Here is a 16,555-nt window from a genome sequence, read left to right as displayed (position 1 = left end):
TCCTGGAGTTATGTGGCTAGCAGTCCTCAGCAGGGAATATACCTTGCTATCCAAAAAGCAGGAGGGTTCTTGAACTTTCCACCCCCACCACTCTCCCTGCCCAGAACATAGGCAGCAACAAGGTCATCTGGCCAGGCTTCTGTCCACACCACCTGCCACCTCCGTTCCATCAACATGCCTTGTGCCTCTGCTAATGAGAGATTAGGATTAGGACGCCTCCCCCGACCACCCGCCCCCTTTGCCAGGCTCTCGCGGAGCTGAGCCGTCTGCAACAGCACGCGGGTGGGCCATTTCCCACGCAGGTCACTCATACACGTCCATGGCCACTCCCTGAAATCCATGGGAACCGGTGTGTAACCGCGAGCTTGCGAAAGCGAGAACAGAAGTTGGGAGAGAGTCTAGGACCGGAGCCTGCATCAGAAGGAGGCTCCCAGCGGAGGATGCGGGGGCGCGCGTCAGGCAGCCGGCGCATGCGCGGTCGCGAGGCTGGCAATGAGGTTGGAGGGAGCTCGGAGGAGGACCCATCGCAGGGCAGAGGCATCGCGACCTGCGAGGGTGTCATGAGAGAGTGGAGAGGGAGGGAGGAAGCAAGTGGCGGGGGAATGAATGAACAGTAGCGTTGGCTGGAATAAAGTGTGGGACCGGAGGGGGGATGCTCCCAGACCGACCTTGGGGACATAGGTCCTCTGGCCTGGCTATGGAGAGGAAAGCCGAGGAGCACAGTCTGCCAAATGCGCCATCTGCTTCCCCGGATCCCTTCTGGCTGCAGGACTACACCTCCCTCCACCCAGGAGAGGCCTGGATGGTGTAGCTCCAGGGTGGGGAAGTGCCAGAGGCACAGGAACGTACATTTCTCAGGTGCCCAGCTTTCTTGGGTTGAGGGAAGGCCCCCTCCCACACCGGCTATTAGGTCTGCCCCTTTACCTGTTAGACCAGGGCAGAGATGAGTTTGCCAAGACCATCTATTCTGAGTGCCCGAAGACACATGGTCTCAGGGCTCCCTGGGATGAGGTCGAAAAGATGAAATCCTACAAACCAAGGCAAACTCTGGTGTGAGACTCAGGGAATCTAGGTGCTGGGTGTGGCTCTGAGTGATCTTGGGCAAGTCGCCGCCCTTCTCTGAGCCTTGGCTTCCTCATCTGTTCAATACAGGGATTAGACTCAGTTGGCCTTGCGGTTAGAATAAAGGATTAGCCAGTGGGAGGGAACAGGGAGCAGGGAACATCATGGAAGAGCCTGGCAGAGGTGCCGGCTGCAGGCTGGCAGAATCAGAGAAACATTTTAGCCACGCCCACTCACCGCCTGTCTGAGGCACCAAGTAAAGAAGAATTTCTCTTGATAAGTACATCTCTGAGGGGAGGATGTACTTCCCAGCCAGCCCCAAAGGCTCCTCATGGTGTCTTCAGTGTTTATGATCAGGAAGTCCTTTCTGGTGTCCAAGCCCAACTCCCTTCCATGGAGTTGTTGGAGGAGGCTTCTGGTTCCGTGTCCTTTCTTCCTAGAAGTTTTAAAGAATTTTCTGCATCCTCCTCCTGATCATCATCTGTGAACTTTCAGTTGGCTTTCGAATCCTTCCCCACCCCCTCTTCACCATCTCTTTGCATCCCGCAGGCCCAGACCCTCCCGCTGGTGATTTTGTTCAATATGGTTCCTTTCAGGGACTGTGGGTGTGGGGGCTGGTTGGCACTCTTTGGCTCAGCCTCTTTTTATCTTTGGATTCCATCTATGAAGCCAATCCTCATCACTCTTTGGCTGGAGAGGAAAAAAAAAAAAACTGGGAAGGCAAGTTCCAGCCCTCCACATACCCTCAACCCAGCCCTCTCAGAAAGTTCAGAATCTGAGGGTGAGGCCCCTTCATTTTAGGGTGGGCACCGCCTGCCCCTCAAAGACCTGGCCTTATCAGGAGGGTGGCCAGAAAGAGAGGGAGCAGACAGTTAAGAGAAAGAGAGGGGGTGGGTGGCAAGGCTGGTGGAGGGAGAGAGAGGAAGAATTTCCTTCATCAAGCAAAGGAATGGAATTGGGGACCCCCTGAGGAAAGAGGAGGGGAAACAGCAGGACATCACAAAGAATGAGAAGTCTGATTGGACCCACGCCTGCCTGCCTGCTTGTCTCCTGCCCAGCGTCTGCCCCACGGCAGCCACCCTTTCCATCAGAGTCCCTCTGTCTGTATGCTGTAGGGCTCCATTTGGAACCAAAGGGCATCTAAAGGGTAAGGTTCAAGGTTGGAGGCCTCAGGGCCACAGGTGAGGGGAAAGAGCTGGGGCTGGGCCAGGGAGGACGGAGGGAGTCTAGGCCTCTGGCTGCAGAAGTTGGAGGAGGCTTCTGGTTGGGTAGTGAACTCTGCCTCAGGAGTTTGTTTAAAATTCACATAGTTTGATTTGGAGTAAGGAATGGGAAATGAGGTGAAATGTGCCCCTTTGCTACTGCTAGGGGCTTAGCCCTTTGCCCAGCTGAAATTGAGGAGGAGGGTCTACTAGAAATGTGTGCAGGGACTTTGGGGAGGGCCGTGTGATCAGTCACACACCTGCTGTGTCTGTGTATCCACTCTCCATGGATATATCCACGGCCATTCCACACACATCTCTCTGCCCATCTGAACAACATGGGTGAGCTAAATAAATGAACATTCACACTCACGTGACCATCGCACATGGGCATGGTCACCAGTGTGCTCACACATACACAGATGTACAGATATCTAAGGAATTTTCTGGATGTGTCTACTTTCTTACAACACACAAAGAACTCTCTGATTTCTAGAAATAGGTTTGTAAAAAGTTGCCTCTCTCAATCTATTTTATGAACTAACATTCTTTACATTGCATGTCAAATTGTAAGTCCATGTCTCCAAACAGATGAGGTGCTCCTGAGAAGGGCCACACCATGTTCATTCTGCCCCTGCCAGAGGCAAGTCTAGTGCCAGGAACTTAACAAGGACCCCATACATGTTTGTTGAGTGAATGCATGATTGAGTGATCTCTAACACACACACACACACACACACACACATACTACAAAAGACTCCTTGAGGTTGAGGGTTTCTCTAAATCTAATTTAGTGTCTAACTGTTATATTTTGAGTGTGCGGTTAAGGGAGAATATCTACACAGATGCACAAATGCATGCCGGGAGCGCTGGGAGGTGCATGGATAAAGGGCTTTGGTGAGTGTGTCTGTGATGAGGAATCAGGATTATGTGGGTGTCTGCATGTGCTGTATGAGATAACACCAGTGTGGGTGTGTGGAAAAGGTGCTGGGGGTGCCCCCAGTCATAGCCCAGCCTTTAGGGAGCTTGAGTGTGGAGTGAAGGTGCTGAGTAAGCGTGCATGATGAATGGTGGGAAGGGGAGGATGTTTTCAAGCCATTCCCACGAGTCTCAGACAGCCGCTCTTCCTCATGCGCACCCCCCAGGATGGATGCTGCAGTGATTCCACCCAGTTCTCACCCCATTCCCACCCCCAGGGCCCTCATGAGGCTCTCCACGTTGTTCCTGAGCCTGCTGGCCTTGGTGCTGCGGGAGGCAGGGCCGGCTTCTCTCCCAGAGAAGGAACGGAGGAGGAGAGAGGAGCAGAGCCACTATGGGGAAAGCGATCCTTACTCAGAGCTGCATGTGGGGAGCTACATGGTGAGCCCGGATGACTACAGTGAGGTCATTGACCTGAGCAGCTATGAGGAGCTGGCCGACTATGGGGACCAGCTGGCTGAGGTGAGGGACACGCAACTGACCATACCCTGCAAGACCAGGCCCCTGGCCCCTCTCCACCTGCCCCATGATGCAGGTTTCTCAAGCCTCCAACTCTCTGTAAGGGGCATAGGACCCTCCATAGGACATTGTCACTTACATGATATTAAGAAAATCTTAATATCAAACCTCCAGTTAGAATATTGATGGCAAATTAGAAGGACCCCCCCACACCCCCTTAGAAGTCATGCGTCCCTCCCAGGCTGTCAGGTATGACAGTGTGCCTCATAGAGGTGAGGGTCAGCAAAGTCTTCATATTCTCCCTGAAAAGGAAATATCACCTGCATCTCTTTTCCTAGACTGTCCTCCAGTTTGAAGCCTCTGCTGTGGGTGCTATGAGCCAGGTCAGCATGGAGGAGCACCTGCTTAGGGAATTGGGGACCCAGGTGCTAGTTCTGCCTTAGCACCGACTGGCTCCCTGATCCGAGTCCCTCCCCAATCTGGGCCTCAGTTTCCTCATCTATCTAATGAACACGTGGATCTGATACTCTTTAAGGTCCCTTCCAGGCTCACTCTTTATGCTCTTCCTCCGTCCTCTTTCACAGTGACTCTTTGCAAGTTTGAGATGGGTCACTGAGGTTTCTAAAGCCCAAAGTTAGGTCCTTTGTGGGCAAAATCCAGCCTACTATATGCTGTGTGCTGTGTCTCCAGGTTAAGGTAACCAGTCTGGCTCCTCCAACCAGGATCAGTCCCACCCAGAGCAAGATGACTCCAAGGACACCCTTGTCAAACCCCACGATGACCAAGCCTACTCTGCCAGGCCCACTGGGCTCCCCAGCCAGCCATGGTAAGTACACAGTCAAATGGTTATCATATCTGTAGGTCCAAGGTTCCGCAGCCATGACCCAGCGCCAGGTGGTACCCAAGTGGAGTGTGGTCAGGAGTAGAAACAGAATGTCAAGGCTGGCACCTGACAGCAGGGAGAGGAGGGGAGATAGCCATGGGGGGGGGGGGGGCGGGGTTGGCTTTCCTAAACAAAGCAACTGCAAGCTTTCCCTGTGCCCCAACAGAGCCACCCTACCCTAATTAACAGCATCACTCAGGGAGCAAGGTGAGTGGTAATTAGATTAGAGACAATTAAAAGCCTGTAGAGAAGAATAAATAACTTTGTGGCTGTCACTGGCATGGGGGCAAATGAAGCAGTCACTGCTTTCAGCCTCACATTCACCTCCTTAGCAGCCCCAGCCCCTCCCCGTTCCCTCCCAAAGCCTTTCTGGAGCCAGGGATGCTGGTGTGGCCAATGGAGAGCGCTCAGAACGCTGCTGGGGACCAGAAACTGGGGCATCGGAAGGAAGCAGCTCATTCTGGGCCTGCTTGACCTTGGCATCCCTATTCTCAGGGTATTTGCGTGGGTGCTCCTGGGGGACTGGAGCATCAGCCAAGACCTTTGGTCAGGATCCGTGACCTTGCAGAGCCATAGAAGCTATTAAACCCTTAAGAGACTGTAAAGAGCCTTAGCTGGACCTGCCATTCAAGGTCTTGGGATAAGAAGGGTCCTGGGGCCCCCTGCTTTACCAGTCCCGCTGGTCACTGTTGGCAGGGAACTGCTGCTTCATCTTGGGGCTGTTACTGCTACCGTAGTGCTTCCTTGAGTCGGGCTAATAATGGCCTCACAGGAATTTCTGTCCTGCGAGAACAACTGACAGAACCTCCCGTACAGTTCCAGGGCCTGAGCCAATACAGTCTTCCCAACTTTTTAAAGGTGGTCTGAATTGGATGGACTGCCTTAGCCTCATGAGTGCTGGATACAGAGGTGGGGCCATGGACTGGGGCTAGGGGAGGGCTGTTTCCCAGTAGAAAATCGGGGTGCTGCTGCCATAAGAAGGGGAGATGGATATAGCACGGGCATTGGCCAGTCCATCTGGGCCTTACTGTGCTTCTCAGAGCCTCAGAGAACATGTCCAGCTGCTCTTCCCAAAGGCAGCTGGCAGACCCAGCAACCAACCCCCGACTATTCCACTGAATTCTGGCTTTGTTTCATCTTTACTGTTCCTGTTGAGACCAGAGAGGAGACCTATGGAAAAAAAGTCCACTAGATATTCTAGAAATGCTCACATAGACCCAGGAAAACCTACAAAGGACCAGGGTCTGATGAAAGTACTGAGTAGGAACTAAGGGTGAAGCTGATTGATTCTCTTAGGTTGAGGACTGAGGGACAGGCTGAGAGCCGTCAGTACCATCTGGGTACATCGGCCAATTGGTTCTAGACAGCAACCCACAGGCCATCAAGAGGACACATGGCTCAGATACTCCCTGGGTCAAGAGCCATGGGCTTCAGAGGCTGAAGGGAGTCTGATCAGGAGTCTCCCTTTGTTCTGTCTTCCACCTGGGCCAGGCCTGCCCACCTGCCTGGTCTGTGTGTGCCTCGGATCTTCTGTGTACTGTGATGACATTGACCTAGAGAACATTCCTCCTCTTCCCCGGATGACCACCTATCTGTACGCCCGCTTCAACCGCATCAGCCGCATCAGGACCAGAGACTTCGAAGGGCTGAGTATGTAATGCCCTGAGAAAAGGGGAGAGGGGCCACCAGGGTCCTTTCCTTTGCATCTGGCCACATGAACAGTGACCAGACACTGTTCTCCCCCACCTGTGTTAGTCTTTTTTAAAAATATTTTTTAGTTGATGGACCTTTATTTATTTCTATGTGGTGCTAATGATGGAACCCAGTGCCTCACACATGCTAGGCAAGCACTCTACCACTGAGCTTCAGCCCCAGCCCACCTGTGTGTTAGTCTTTCCCTTTTAGTTCTGTCTCCAGCTGTCAAAGGGAAAGATCCCCCAAGTCCTTCTAATTCCTTTCCTTGACGAGTTTAAATGGTAGAAGTGTTCTGTTCTCATTTTTTTTTTCTACAAACATCTGGGCAGGGAAGGTGGGATGAAGCCAACATTTTCAATATGTCTCAGCACCTATAGCTCTGCTGGCCTCTGGACCAGATCATCCTCCACCTATAAATGATGCTGTTGGCTGCTCTAGGCCTCATGTCCTGATAGGAGAGCCGGGCTCCACTCCAGCTTCCATTGCCAATCACCCACAGCCTTTCCAGCCTTGGTGCCCATTGTGAAAAGTGCAGAGGGCTCAGTACGCTGATAGGGACCAGGTGGGATGGGTCCAGAGATTCCCGGGCTAGTTGGCTCTTGCCTTTCAGAGGTTTCTTCCAGTGGGATCCAAGGTGGGCAACCCAGAATCCAGGGAAAGGTATTGAGGAATCCGCGGGCTTTTCCAAGGGGTCCTTTAGACTGTGATTTCTTCTGGTTTGGACCTACTGCAGGGAGAAAGCTGGTTAGAATTCCCTTATCTTGAGAGGGATGGAGCAGGATACCCAGGTACATCCCTGCAAGGAAAGATAATGTGTTCCAGTATCTTTCTTTGTTCTCTCCCAATGTCCCTCAGCAAAACTGAAAAGGATTGACCTCACCAGCAACTTCATCTCCTCCATTGACAATGACGCCCTCCGCTTGCTGCCTGCCCTGCAGGATCTGATCCTCCCAGAGAACCAGTTGGTGGCTTTGCCCCTGCTGCCCAGTGGCATCGAGTTCCTGGATGTCCGCTTGAATAGGCTCCGGAGCTCGGGGATACAGCCTGAGGCCTTCAGGGTGAGTCAGGGACTCAGACCACCACACGCCACCTGCCCCCACCCACATCATGCGCGGTGCACCCTCCAGGGTGTTCTGAGGTCTAAAAATCCATGATTATTTTTCATCCTTTTCTGTTTGTACTTTGGGTTGGAAGAAATGGATTCTGACTCAAGGAAAAGGAGTTTCATAGCATGCCATTCCAAGAGCCTCCTCAAATGGGACACCCAGTACTATCAGGCCTCATGAGCCTGTTACTGGGAATGGGGGGCCAAAAAACAAGATCAGTGCTAAGAAACCAGTCTTCCTGCTCCTCTGAGGGGCGTGTGTCTCCTGTCTTGGCTTCTTTCTCTGCTTCGGCTCCATTCATCTCTCTGCACACCTGCATCCTCAGCACATTCCCAGGATCTGCTCCCCAAAATGTCAGACCCCACCCCCAAATGCCTTTGGCTTTGGCTTGCAAAAGTGCTAACTCTAACCCTAAATCCTAAGTATCATTTCCCCCCCAAAAAAACATCAACAAGTGATTTTCTATTATCCAGTTCTCAAGAGAGTAAATCCAATGAGTCCTTGGCTGTCTGTCTGTCTAGTTTTGATGGGAAGGGCTAAGTTGTAAGATGTGACTATGCCCTCCTGCGATTATCAAGAATACAACTAACAATAAATATTGTTAAGGATGTGGGGGGAAAGGTATATTCATACATTGCTGGTGGAACTGTAAACTGGTGCAATCTCTCTGGAAAGCAATATGGAGATTTCTTAGAAAACTTGGAATGGAACCACCATTTGACTCAGTTATCCCACTCCTTGGCATATACCCAAAGGACTTAAAATCAATATACTACAGTGATGCAGCCACATCAGTGTTTGTAGCAGCTGAATTTACAATAACCAAGCTATGAAACCAACCTAGGTGCCCTTCAACAGATAAATGAATAAGCAAAATGTGATATATACACACAATGGAAAATTACTCGGCCATAAAGAAGAATGAAATTATGGCATTTTCTGATAAATGGTTGGAACTGGAGAATATCATGCTAAGTGAAATAAGCCAGTCCCCAAAATACCAAAGGCCTAATATTCTCTGATATGTGGATACTGACCCACAACAAGGGAGGGTGAGGAGGGGAAGAATAGAAGTTCATTGGATCCGACAAAAGGGAATGAAGGGAAGGGGGGCGCATAGGAATAGGAAAGACAGTAGAATGAATCAGATATAACTGTCCTGTGCTCATATATGAAGGCATGACCAGTGTAACTCCATGCCATGTACAACCACAAAAATGGGAAGTTATATTCCATGTATGTATAACATGTCAAAATATACTCTAGTATCTAAAAACAACAAATTAAAAACATATGCCCCCCTGGGACAGGGTTAGGAAGAACAGAGGGTGCAGTTCCGCTGAAGAAGTGAAGTGCAGTGTGGACCAGGCTGACCCCTGCATGCATACTGGCTGGACATTAGTAATGGCCTTCAAAAGCCCATTACTCACTTGCCAGCCGTGTCTTCTTCATTTGGACTCACTTTCAGCCTCTGTCTGTCTCTCTTAAGTACAGTCATCAACACCAGGCCACATATATGATAGTGAACTTCTAAGATTGTCTCACCTAGTGATGTTGTAGCCTTTTTAGTTCATGTAAGTACGCTCTGTGATGTTCGTACAATGGCAGAATTACCTGATGTCCCTGTCGTTCAGCAATCATGACTATGGTGGGCTCTTTTGGCAAACTGTTTAGAAGCATCAAATATCCAGGCACAGTGGTGCTCACTTGTGATTCCAGCAACTCGGGAGGATGAGACAGGGGGAGCGCAAGTTTGAGACTAACCTAAGTAACTTAGTTAGATCCTGTCTTGAAATATAAAATACAAAGTGCTGGGGAGGTAGCTGAGAGGTAGAGAAGCTTGGGTTCAACCCTCAGTACCAAAAGAAGGAGAAGGAGAAGAAGAAGAAGAAGGAGGAGGAGGAGGAGGAGGAGGAGGAGGAGAGGAAGGAAGGAAGGGAGGGAGGGAGGGAGGGAAAGGAGAAGAGGAGGAGGAAGAGGAAGAGGAAGAGAAAGAGAAGAAAGGAAGGGAGGAAGAGGAGGGGGAAGAGGAGGAGGAAGGATGAGTAGAAATCAAATAAGGCAGCTACCATTTTGAAACCGGGTGAAGGCACACACTTTCCTGTTCTCTCCCCTCTCCCAAACACCTTCCACCCTCAGCCTTCTGGGTGCAGTGCTAATAGCCCTACTGCCGTGGAAACCAGAACCCTCCCCTGGGGTGTCCTCAGGCCCCAGTCTTCCCATCTCAAAGTGAAGAGCTGGGGTCTGGTGATCACAGAGCCCCCCTGGACTTGATGATCCAAGTCCAGCCCTGAGAAACAGCCTGTCTCCGTCTTAGGAGGACTTCTTTGCCTTCGGGGCTGTTTCCTCCGTCCAGGGGAAGGCAGGGGCTTTGGAACCAGAGGGACCTGGGCTCATGGGTGAGTCATCTCACCTCTCTGATCTTGTTTCCTCATCTGCAAATTGAGAGTAATAACACCTGCGTGCCCCAATGGCCGCAGGATTTAGTAAAACAGCACTTACACAGAGCACGGGCAGATGACATAGATAGTAGCTGCTCCATGTACACTAGCTATTATTCTTCCTTGTTCTCTGAGCCCCCAAAGGCTTATCTCACCCCAAATCCTTCTCTGACTCGCCTGCCTGATTCTGAAGGTGCTCTCAAGCTCACACACCCTTGGTCTGGGTGTGCCTTGGATTTTCATTCTCTGACATCTCCCGAGCAAGTTCCACACATCTGCACTGGGGGGAAAAAATCCCTTCTGATGGCAGAGAAGTTGAGGCTGAGCTGAAATGTCCCCTGGTCCTTCCTCACCTCTACCTTATCCCTGTTCATCCCCTGCTCCCCATAGCTGTCACTAACAGCCCCTGCCATGCCTCTAGCTGCTTGCACCTCAAAAACAGCAGCACCTGGATAGGTAGAGGTAGTGTAGTGTGCGTCAACTCCTTAAAGGTCCTAGCTCCCCCCTCCCACCACCAAAGAGCCCACTACAGAGCGCGGCACACAGCAGTAAACCCTGAGTGCATGGAAGGGGGTCACCTGACCCTGGCCACCTCAGGAACCTCCTCACTGCCCACCAGCCTCCCATGCTCTTTGTGTCCCTGCAGGCACTGGAGAAGCTGCAGTTTCTCTACCTGGCAGACAACCGACTGGATTCCATCCCCTGGCCTTTGCCTCTGAGCCTGCGCTCACTCCACCTGCAGGTGAGGAGCCTCAGCCACAGGGGGGCCACAGCCAGTGCAGAGGGTGGACAGCAGATAACAGGGCAGAGGGCCCCATAAGGCCTGGGCATCAGAGGTGTGTGGGAGACATGGTCTCGTCTAGATGGCTGTCCATGGCTCCAGTTTGATTTTCTCTGTCTCTTCCTTTGAAAACACTCCCTCTCCTCTACCTCTTCATCTCGTCTCAGCCACCTGCTTTTCCTACCTCCTGTTTCTCTTCTTCTCTTCCCATCACTGCCTCCTTCCTTCCTTCTCCCTCCCATCCTTCACCCCTCTTCATCTCTCCCACCTCTCTCCCTGCTTGATACTCTCTTCTCACCCCTCGTTGTGTGGTCTGGGCTCTGGTGCCTCGGTTTCCCCAAGTGCACCGGAAGGGCAGGGCTGGTGGGAAGGGCTGGTGGCACCTTCAGTGCTGCCTGGGGCCAGAGCGTCTGGGAGGGTGCTCAGCTGCTGCGCGTTCTTTCCAGAATAATATGATAGAGACCATGCAGACAGACGCCTTCTGTGACCCTGTGGAGCACAGACACACCCGCAGGAAACTGGAAGACATTCGGCTGGACGGGAACCCCATCAACCTGAGCCTGTTCCCCAGCGCCTACTTCTGCCTGCCTCGGCTCCCCATAGGCCGCTTCACCTAGTCTGTCCCTCCCTCTCTTCCAAGTAGGAGCCCTTGGAGGCCCCCAAGGCCACATAGAAAATCACCTGTCTAAACAGTGGTCTTTAGCCCAAGCATTAGAGAGCCTCATGCTCCAGTTGCAAAAATCACCACCTTACTCCCCACCCCACCCGCGCGCGCGCGCGCACACACACACACACACACACACACGTGTCCTTCAGTAGCCAAATTTGCATTTCTCCCTCCTCTTTCTTTAACACCTTATGGCTGCTGGCTCAGGAACTGCAGTGTCTGCACAGAGATCTTCTCCTTGTTCCCCATCCCTCCCATCCACACCGAATGCCAGGAAACCCATGAAAGAGGAGGAGGAGACAGAGGAGTTCAGAGAAATGAAGCAGAGGATGGAGAGGGAAGAAGAGAGAGGGGGAGAAGCAGTCGTGTGCTGGAACCACTCTTACTAATGACGAGGCTTGCAAGATTGAATTTTCCAGAACTTTGCAAATCAGTTATTAAACACAGTCATTATGAAAAATTATATTATATAACCTCACAATTAAACGTATCACATCAAAATACATAAATGTAGTAAATACTCAAAACTCACTGCTTCTCAATTGTTTTACTATTAATCACACTCCTGAAGTTATTTGTGTAAGATATCGGTGTGGTGGAGATTTCATACAGTGATGCACTACTGGGCATCTTTTCCCAGTTCCTTGTTTGGTGACATCATGTTCGCTACTTGATGTTGGCCATGGTAAAAGATTTTTAAAATGCTACAGATTGGGGGGGTTTTGTTGTTGTTGTTTACTTACTTATTTATTTTTTAAGAGAGTTGGTTGCTCAAGCTTTCTAGAACATCAAAGAAAAGAAAAAATAAAGCCAGTGGTGCATGCCCGCAATCCCAGCAGCTCAGGAGGCTGAGGCAGGAGAATTGTGAGTTCAAAGCCAGCCTCGGCAATTTAGCAAGGTCCTAAGCAACTCATCAAGACCCTGTCTCTAAATAAAAAAATAAAAAAGGGCTGGGGATGTGGCTCAGTGGTTAAGCGCCTTGGGGTCCAATCTCCTGTACCAGAGAGAGAGAGAGAGAGAGAGAGAGAGAGAGAGAGAGAGAGAGAGAAATAGCTATTTAAACTATCCATTCCTTACCCCGACACTGCCCTACTTGGGGTGAGTAGGGTTTCTGTGGGATGTTCCTTAATATTTTTTAGTACTGGGGATTGAACCCAGAGGTTCTTTAGCACTGAGTTACATTCCCCATCCCTTTTTATATTTTATTTTGAGATAGGGTTCTGCTAAATTGCCTAGGCTAGCCTCAAATTTGTGATCCTCTTGCCTTAGCCTCCCAAGTCTCTGGGAACCTTCCTTAATATCTTGGGACCTGCTTAAATTTGGAGGGCTGCCAATCAGAAGATGGAGAGCTGATCCAACTCTTTACCTGGACACCCTCTTGATAGCGCTGACCTTTTCCCAGCCTCACCTGCCAGTCTCTGAGCTTGGCACAACTCGCTGGTTCCTGGCCACAGTTGTTGCCATCCTTCCCAACCTCCTGCACGTTCAACCACCAGAGGGCAGCCTTGTGCAGAGATAAATAAATAAACAGAGTAATTATTCACCTGCAGCCTTTTGGAGGCTGGGTGGAGCCTGCTGTGTTAGGAGGCTGGGAAGAAGGGAGCCATTGTTTCTTGAATAATAAGTGGGGATGGAGGTTCCCCCCTTTCCCTGCTTCTCATAAGGAGCCACTGGGCAGGGAGGGTGTGATGGATGGTGTTGGGCATCAGGTTTTGGCTGAGGCATAGGGCAGGCATGGTGCAGGCAGTACCTTTACTCATTGGGCAAGGGTTTTATGGAGCACCTGCCTGCTGGATGCCAGACACTGTTACATGCTGGTGACAAGATGGTGTGCAACAGAGACATGCTCCTTTTCCTCACAGAACTTAGACTCTAGCACCGAAGACAGGTCTTGAACAAATAATCCCACAACCAACCACACTGTTCAATTCCACGTCAGTGCTATAAAGGGAAGCTTGCAAGAAGGGGACCAAGTCTAAGGGTCTGGAAGACCTCCTGGCACAATTAACATTAAAGCTGAAAGCAAAGATCAAGTAGGAGTTAGCCAAGCCATGGGTTGCCAGGGCGACCACTCAAGGTCCCAGGTGGTCCTTGAGTCTGGAGGGACAGGTGTTTCTTGTGGCCCACTTGGAAAAGAACCCCATCTATCTACCTCCCCCACCCTTGTCTAGCACCTCACCAAGCACTTTGGATCCTCACAAAACCCTATAAGAAGTCAGGGATTTATTATTCACATTCTTCAGAAGAAGAAATTGAGAACTAGAAAAGATAAATCACTTCCTGTCAGTGGGAAGTCTTGGAAGTGGTAGGAGGTGCCCTTATGCCTTGGCTGAGGGGCACGCCTTCTCTCCTGGAGACTGGAAGGTACTAGCACACCTCACCCCATGGGAGGACTAGGCAGGCCTTTTAGATTGTGAGCTCTCGCTGGCTCCCAAGTGTGTGCCTGTAGAATCTATGTGTGTCTAGCTTTCTCAGTCTCTCTCTCTCTCTCTCTCTCTCTCTCTCTCTCTCTCTCTCTGTCTTGTCCCCTAGTCCTATTTCCTTCCAAGCCCCGTATCTCTTTCATATCCTGCTCTCTTGGATTATGAAAAGGCCTAAGTCAGAACAGCTGAAGGCCTCAAGATTCTAAACTGAAAGAAACCCTCCATTGAGATTTTCCAGAACTGGGGCTCCTGGGTGCGAGAAGCTGTGTGATGCCCGGATGCCCATGGTGAATCTGTACATACAGAAAGTCATCAGCTCCTGCTCTGCTGTAAGGGAAGGGGACTAGCAATTCCAGGGCTCGTGGAGTTTGCCGGGCACTGCAATGAAAACTCTGTGTACCTTGCTTCATTTATCCGAGGAGGACCCTAGACAGCAGGGTGCTTGTCTCCCTGCCTCAGAAGAGGAAACCGCTTGTGAAAGGAAGCAGCCACATTCAAACAGCAAAGAAGCAGCAAGGCTGAAACTCAAACCCAGGTCCATCTGTCAGGTGTCCAAAGTCCTGCTCTTACACCATACCCTAGGGTGGGCGCTGGGTTCAAGTGCGAGTCAAGAAGGCAGCTGCCACTGTGTCTTCCCGGGCCCTCTCTGCTCTGGGGAGGGCTTCCCCAAGGCCGTGCCTCTGCAGCTGTCCCCTGACTAATCCCCCATTTTTGGCTAGGAAGCTCAAGGAACAGAAAGCATGCCCTTGTTGGCTGTCTCCCTGAAAAAATTCTACACAGAGCATCTGTCCCTCACCCTGGGGAAGGGAGGGGACCAGCTCGCTCCCAGCAGCTGTTACATCTTGGTCTGATGTTAAGGAGGAAGGCTCATATTCCACAGGATGGAGGGAGGGTTGGGCCACAGCAAGGCAGTGGGGAGCCCCTCCCTGTCCAGGGGGATGGGCAGAATGGCGGGGAGGGTGGGGCCGGCCACACTGGGAGAAAATAAGAATGGAGCTGAGGAGGGGACCGCAGGGTCCTGTCAGCCCGGCACACTCCAGCAAGCAGTGGGTTTGCTTAGGATCTCCCTCTTCCAAGAACCAGACTTGCCCAACCCCGTTAATCCAGGTCCCCAATTTCTCCGCAGCAGAGGGAGAGTAAGTCTGCATGACGCCCTCGCACCTGCCCGCCCTCAACTCCACAGTCCTCGGTCACCCTGAAGCTCCCAGAGCAAGGCCCAGGGCTGGGGAGGAAATGGAGGGCGGAAGGGCTGCTGGAGGGGTTGGAGCCCAGAGCTTTCCTCGCCCTGACCTCGCCTGGACTTCCTTCCTGCTTCCTCTTCCCTTAGGTCTCCTCCCAGAGAACAGTCATCTCTTTCTCCTGTGCTGCGAATTTGCACTTTAAGAAGCTCTTTTACATAAGGGATCCGATTCCATAGTCCTAACTCTGGGAGGGAGGAATTATCATCCCTACTGTATAGGAAATGGGAGTCTAAGAGAAAGATGACCAACAACAGGTGACATGAAAACCAGGCGGGTGGGGTTGGTCACTTCTTGGGCTTTCCTTCCAGAGAAAAGGGAAACCCCATCTCCAGCGCCTGGAGCCGTGGATTCGTATCCCCTTAAGCACATTTTCTTCTTGTGTTTTGTTTTTGTGTGGATGAGGCAGTGTCTGGCGTGACCGCAGGGCCTAGCGCATGCTAGGCAAGCCCTCCACCTTTCCAGCGCCCGCCTGGAAGCACTTTGAAAAGCAAGCACTGAGAAGGGCATCCCCCAGGCTGGGAAAGCCTGAGTTGGTGACCCCAGCTGGATCGGGGCCTGTATCCTCAGGGATTTCAGCCCGGGAAACCCCCCCCCCCCCCCCCCCGGGCTCAAGGACACACCACCCCATCTCTCCTGCCCCCACATGCTTGTGTCTGTGGACTTCTGACTTTGTCCAGGAGGGAGGCAGACAGACATGAGGCAACCAGTCGGGCTCTGCCAGTCTAGATCCTCCTTCCTCCAGCCTACCCCCCCACCCCCAGCTCCACCGCCAGACACCAGCTCAGTGAAGCCTCCCTCTCTCAAGGTTGTCTCTGGGCTGGCCCGCAGATTCAGACTCCAGCAGCTCAAGAGCTTCCCTCCTGGCTTCGATGAGAATCTCTGTGTGGCATGTCTCCTTGTCCCCACCCCCAGCCCTCCAGGGTGACAAAGCCTCAGAGGCCTCTCCTTCCCGCCTCACTGCAATGAGGCCAGTCTAGCCCTTTCAGACATATGGCCCTGGGCAGGAGTGTGCACCCCTCCTGAACATGCACCCCCTGCACACCCCGCCCTCCTATGCCCCAGACACTGGAGCAAATGGCTTTTCTGCTGCTTCTATGCCACTGGTCCCACTCAGCCTTCAGACTCAGGAGGGAGTGGAAGTGCTTTATGCTGTGGCCACCTGCAAAGGGACTGTGAGCAAGGGAGTGAGCACTGGAATGAGAGTTCAGACTCCTGAGTTTGACCACCTGGAGCTCTGCTTGCTCATGGGACATGTGTCAAAAATCAGCACCTTCCTGGTGAAGCTTTCTGTTGCTCAAAGTCTATCCAAGCCCCAGGGGTATGTTGCCTGGCCCTGCCCTGTTATATTTCTTGTCTGAGAACAAAGACCAAAGCCTCTCCTACCTACTGTCCTCTGTAGCACAAACCCACCTGCTCAGAGAGATAACTGATGGTGATGGAGAGCAAGACAAGGGATGAGACCTAGACAAATGGGTCTAGTTCAAGTCCAGCACATTGGCCTTCCAGCTGGCTTAGCTGCAGACCTTCCTGCCCCTTCTCTGATCCACATTAACCTCACTCCCCCACTGGCACCAAGGCCAAATTTGGGGGCCAACAGAGGTGAGGCAAAGAACCTCA

At 51.7% G+C, this 16,555-nt stretch overlaps 1 protein-coding gene across 1 annotated transcript; it reads left to right on the top strand.

The window, feature by feature from the left end:
• The first annotated feature begins 3,467 nt into the window (after nucleotides 1–3,467).
• Nucleotides 3,468–11,224, top strand: Optc (opticin). The gene is made up of 6 exons (XM_027945721.2): nucleotides 3,468–3,704; nucleotides 4,392–4,527; nucleotides 6,076–6,234; nucleotides 7,135–7,337; nucleotides 10,473–10,568; nucleotides 11,054–11,224. Exons 1-6 carry the CDS (start codon nucleotides 3,468–3,470, stop codon nucleotides 11,222–11,224), a joined length of 1,002 nt encoding a protein of 333 aa, XP_027801522.2.
• Nucleotides 11,225–16,555: the final 5,331 nt, after the last annotated feature.

Source organism: Marmota flaviventris, chromosome 12 (assembly GCF_047511675.1).
Source record: "Marmota flaviventris isolate mMarFla1 chromosome 12, mMarFla1.hap1, whole genome shotgun sequence".
NCBI lineage: Eukaryota > Metazoa > Chordata > Mammalia > Rodentia > Sciuridae > Marmota > Marmota flaviventris.
The sequence above is the reverse complement of the archived record's forward strand: the minus strand, read 5'-3'. Positions and strand labels throughout refer to the sequence as shown.